The sequence below is a fragment of the Suricata suricatta genome, chromosome 2, assembly GCF_006229205.1.
Source record: "Suricata suricatta isolate VVHF042 chromosome 2, meerkat_22Aug2017_6uvM2_HiC, whole genome shotgun sequence".
NCBI lineage: Eukaryota > Metazoa > Chordata > Mammalia > Carnivora > Herpestidae > Suricata > Suricata suricatta.
In genome coordinates, this window is record NC_043701.1 from 176045288 (window position 1) to 176048923 (window position 3636).

Consider the following 3636-nt stretch of genomic DNA (forward strand, 5'->3'; position numbering starts at 1 on the left):
GGCAGATAAAAAAATATCCAACAGCAGAGGCATGATTAGGGAGGGATGAAGGGGACCTTCTTGGCATGCTCACAAAGTGCAACATAAGATATAAGAGATCTTCCCAGGGAGGCACTTGGAAAACGTGTGCAACCGCAGAGGGAAGCTGCAGTCATTTTGAGTGTTTACATTCTGATGTGATTTTCCAAAGATACAACTATGGCGCTCATGATGTCTTGGCAAGAGAAGGGACATGTTCATGTTATTTTTGATGTTTGGGTGAGGCTCTAGAGACTGCTAAGGCCTCTGAGCCTGCTGAAACTCTGACCCCAGATTCCTTCCCTGGGGAACACTTCACATTCCATGGGAGTCTTGGGAAGCCCGGCGGGAGTTGCCGAGCTGGACAGCCGGGTGCTCCGGCTGGGCTGCTTTATCCAACCTGTTTTTTCTTCGCTCCCTAGTGAAGTCATTTATCTGCTGGGGTAGCAATATGGCACTTCTGGAGAGCTCTGTCATTTGGCGCAAGCTCACAGCTGCACAGCTGCTGATGCCAGCCATGTCCAAAGCCATGGAAGTGGCCGCCTGCTCTGTGGGATTTGGGACACCAAGAATGTCATCTTTAGTCCCCTTTTATTGGGAAGAGAACCCGCCTGCCCTTCAAGAGTGACCTTCCTTAAATTATAACTTCTTGTGGGAGATAGAGCCCACAAAATATCCTGACCCAGATTTATATAGTGAAGAAGGCGAGGGCTTTCCCTGGAAGCCAACTTTGGCAAACGGAAAGGGACATCATTAGGGCAGATGACAGGGCTGCCGACAGGAGTCGAGAAGGAAGAGGGGAAGAGACTGGACGGCAAGGGCGAGCCTTGGGTGATGTCACAGCTTTGATTAAAGGCTGTCTTGCAAATTTGTATTGACAAAGTGGTGCTGTCTCACCATGGAACACCCCGCGTAACTCATTCACTGGTGAATGATCTTGGGCTTAGACAGGAGCTCAGTGGTGGGAGGGGGGGTACGAGCCAGTTTGGTCTGCCTGGGTGTGGCATGGAAGGGGGTGTTCAGGCCCTTGTTTGTTTGCTGCACATCAATTTCCCTACTCCAAAGTGTCAGCTTCTATTTGTGGAGCTGTGGGTGAAGGTTTCACTCCCAGCTTAGGGATCAAGCGTGTGACCCAGGTTTGAGACAATCTATCCATCAGGATTCCCCTGCCATGGTGATGGGTTCGTGTTGGGCAGTGCCAATGACATTCAATGACACTTCTGCTGGGAGTTCTGGGATTAAGATCAAGGCCATTCCCACCAGACTGGACCCTGAGAGCATGCACAGCTGGGATTCTTGCAGCCAACTTGCAACTACCAGGAACCGGAAACTGAAGCCAATGCAGTGTGGACAGAACAGAGAGAAGGGAAGAACCAACAGAACAGACTCAGGCAACCCAACAGGAAGTTGACCCGGGCAGCTCTTTAGACGTCTAATATAAGCAAAAATGATAAATATAATGTGGCACAAACATTCTAATTCTGTAATCTTCAAAAAAATTTTTAATGCTTATTTATTTTTGAGAGAGAGACACACACATACACACACACAGAGCTTGAGTAGGGGAGAGTCATAGAGAGAGGGAGACACAGAATCAGTAGCAGGCTCCAGGCTCTGAGCTGTCAGCACAGAGCCCGATGCGGGGCTTGAACCCACGAACCATGAGATAATGACCTGAGCTGAAGTCAGCCGCTTAACAGGCTGAGCCCCCCAGACACCCCTCTAATTCTGTAATCTTGATAACAGACTCGGGTAGGCAGGGATATTAGAACTAGTCTCCACTATGAACCTACGCTTGGTTCTGCTCTGCCAGGAACGTGGACCAGCTGTGCCCTCCAAACCTCTTCCAACCTTCTGCACCTACCTCTTACCTTCACCCAGAATTTCTTCCCGTTGTGTCTCCCTCCTCTGGCTTATAAGAACCAACTGTCCTCTATGAGACTAGGTCCCTGGCCATCCCTGACCCAAGGAATGCCTCTAGCTTCTGCCCCCTGAGCGATCCAGTTTTCTGAAGCACTACTTTGGACTTAATAACACTGCTCTGCCTAGCTCCTCGATGTTTCTTCATGACCCTTTGGCTCCCATCCTCCCCATCATCATGAGGTTATGAATTCCAGCACCGAGCACACAGCTTTGCACAGGCTCCACTCAGCTCAGGCTTATAAGCAAGGGGTGTTTTAATAACATGGACTCTTGTGAGCACCCCCTCCTGGAATATGGCCACCCGCCAGTCTCAGATCTGGGTCACTAGAAGTCACTGGGTTGACTAGGGGGTGTTCTATACCACTTTATCAACCTGTGAGAATCCAGCTGTGTCCAAGGCCCAAGACACAGAGGAGACAGAACCATACTTCCTTTCCCCAAGTGCTTCCCTCTCCACCCACACCTGACACCCCGCATACCAAATGAGATGTATAGTCCATTCATTGTTTGCCAAAAACTCACCAAGCACAGTATGACAGGCATTTGGGTGTACAGCAATGGGCAAATCAGCTAACATTCCTACCTGTGGGGTTTTTAAAGTTTATTTTTATTTATTTTGAAAGCGGGAGGGAGTGAGGAGGGGGTAGAGAGAGAGAGAGAGACAGAGAGACAGAGAGAGAGACACAGAGAGAGAGAGAGAGAGAGAGAGAGAGAGAGAGAGAGAATCCCAGGCAGACTCTGCACTGGCATGGGGCTCCATTACACAACCATGAGGTCATGACCTGAGCCCAAATCAAGAGTCAGACACTTAACTACCTGAGCCACCCAGGCGCCCCGCTGCCTGTAGTTTTGAATGAAGTCCCTTGCACACAGAGCTAGGATTGTTCTTCCTCTGTCTGCCTCTCTGTCCCTAGACCCTGAGATGGGCTTAGGTATCTCTGGTCTGTCATGTGTCCCCTTGGAGGCAGGGTCTGTCCTTTCCTGATGCCAAAACCGTCCTCCAAAGCTTTTCTTTCCACCTACTCCCCCTTTTGTCCAAAATCGAGATCTGGTTCCTCATTCCCGGGGAATGTCCTCTAATCCATTTCTCCTGCCCACGACATCCTGGCTGGGTCTCTCCTAAAACCCATGAGATCTGGTCTCCCAGGGGACAAAGTAATGGTTAGCGTGAGCCTTGCATCTTGAATGTCCATGAGGTTGAAATTAGTAAAGCTACATGGAATACACGTGAGCCTGAAAGGGGACGGACGGGACGAGCAAAGCCAAATCCCCTCTGGGCTCTGGCACGAGGTCATGACCCCCAGGCCACCGGCCAGTGGTGAAGGGCTGGCCTTTGACTGTGAACCCTAAGGACCACACTCCGGATCTTATGGCCGAATGCTGTGTCAGCGATGAGCGCCCGGCCGGCCTCCTTTTTTCCCCCGCGTTTGCCAGCGCAGCAGCCCCAAAGCTGCCGAGGGTCGGGGTCAGAGGAACCCCACCCCAGGGGCCGCCTGGCGCTGGTGGGCTGGTGAGGAGCCAGGCTCACCTTTGCCCCCAGTCTGTGTGCCAGGGCTCTGGAGCCTGGCTGGCAGTTGCTGAGGGCAAAACGAAGACTCCTCGCGTTCCCGGGGTGGGTGGAGGGCAATGGCGGAGGCGGGGAGAACTTTATAGAAAATAAAAGGAAGAATTTCAGGCTGGAAAGGGGTAGGGAGG

The 3636-nt window shown here is 51.5% G+C and overlaps 1 protein-coding gene across 1 annotated transcript in view; it reads left to right on the top strand.

Moving 5' to 3' along the window:
• Positions 1 to 469: 469 nt before the first annotated feature.
• Positions 470 to 3636, top strand: part of PLPP4 (phospholipid phosphatase 4) — a 129265-nt gene continuing 126098 nt past the window's right edge. The window contains exons 1-2 of the mRNA XM_029920510.1: positions 470 to 568; positions 3376 to 3451. Coding sequence (XP_029776370.1) covers positions 470 to 568; positions 3376 to 3451 — 175 coding nt within the window. The remainder of the gene's footprint in view (positions 569 to 3375; positions 3452 to 3636) is intronic.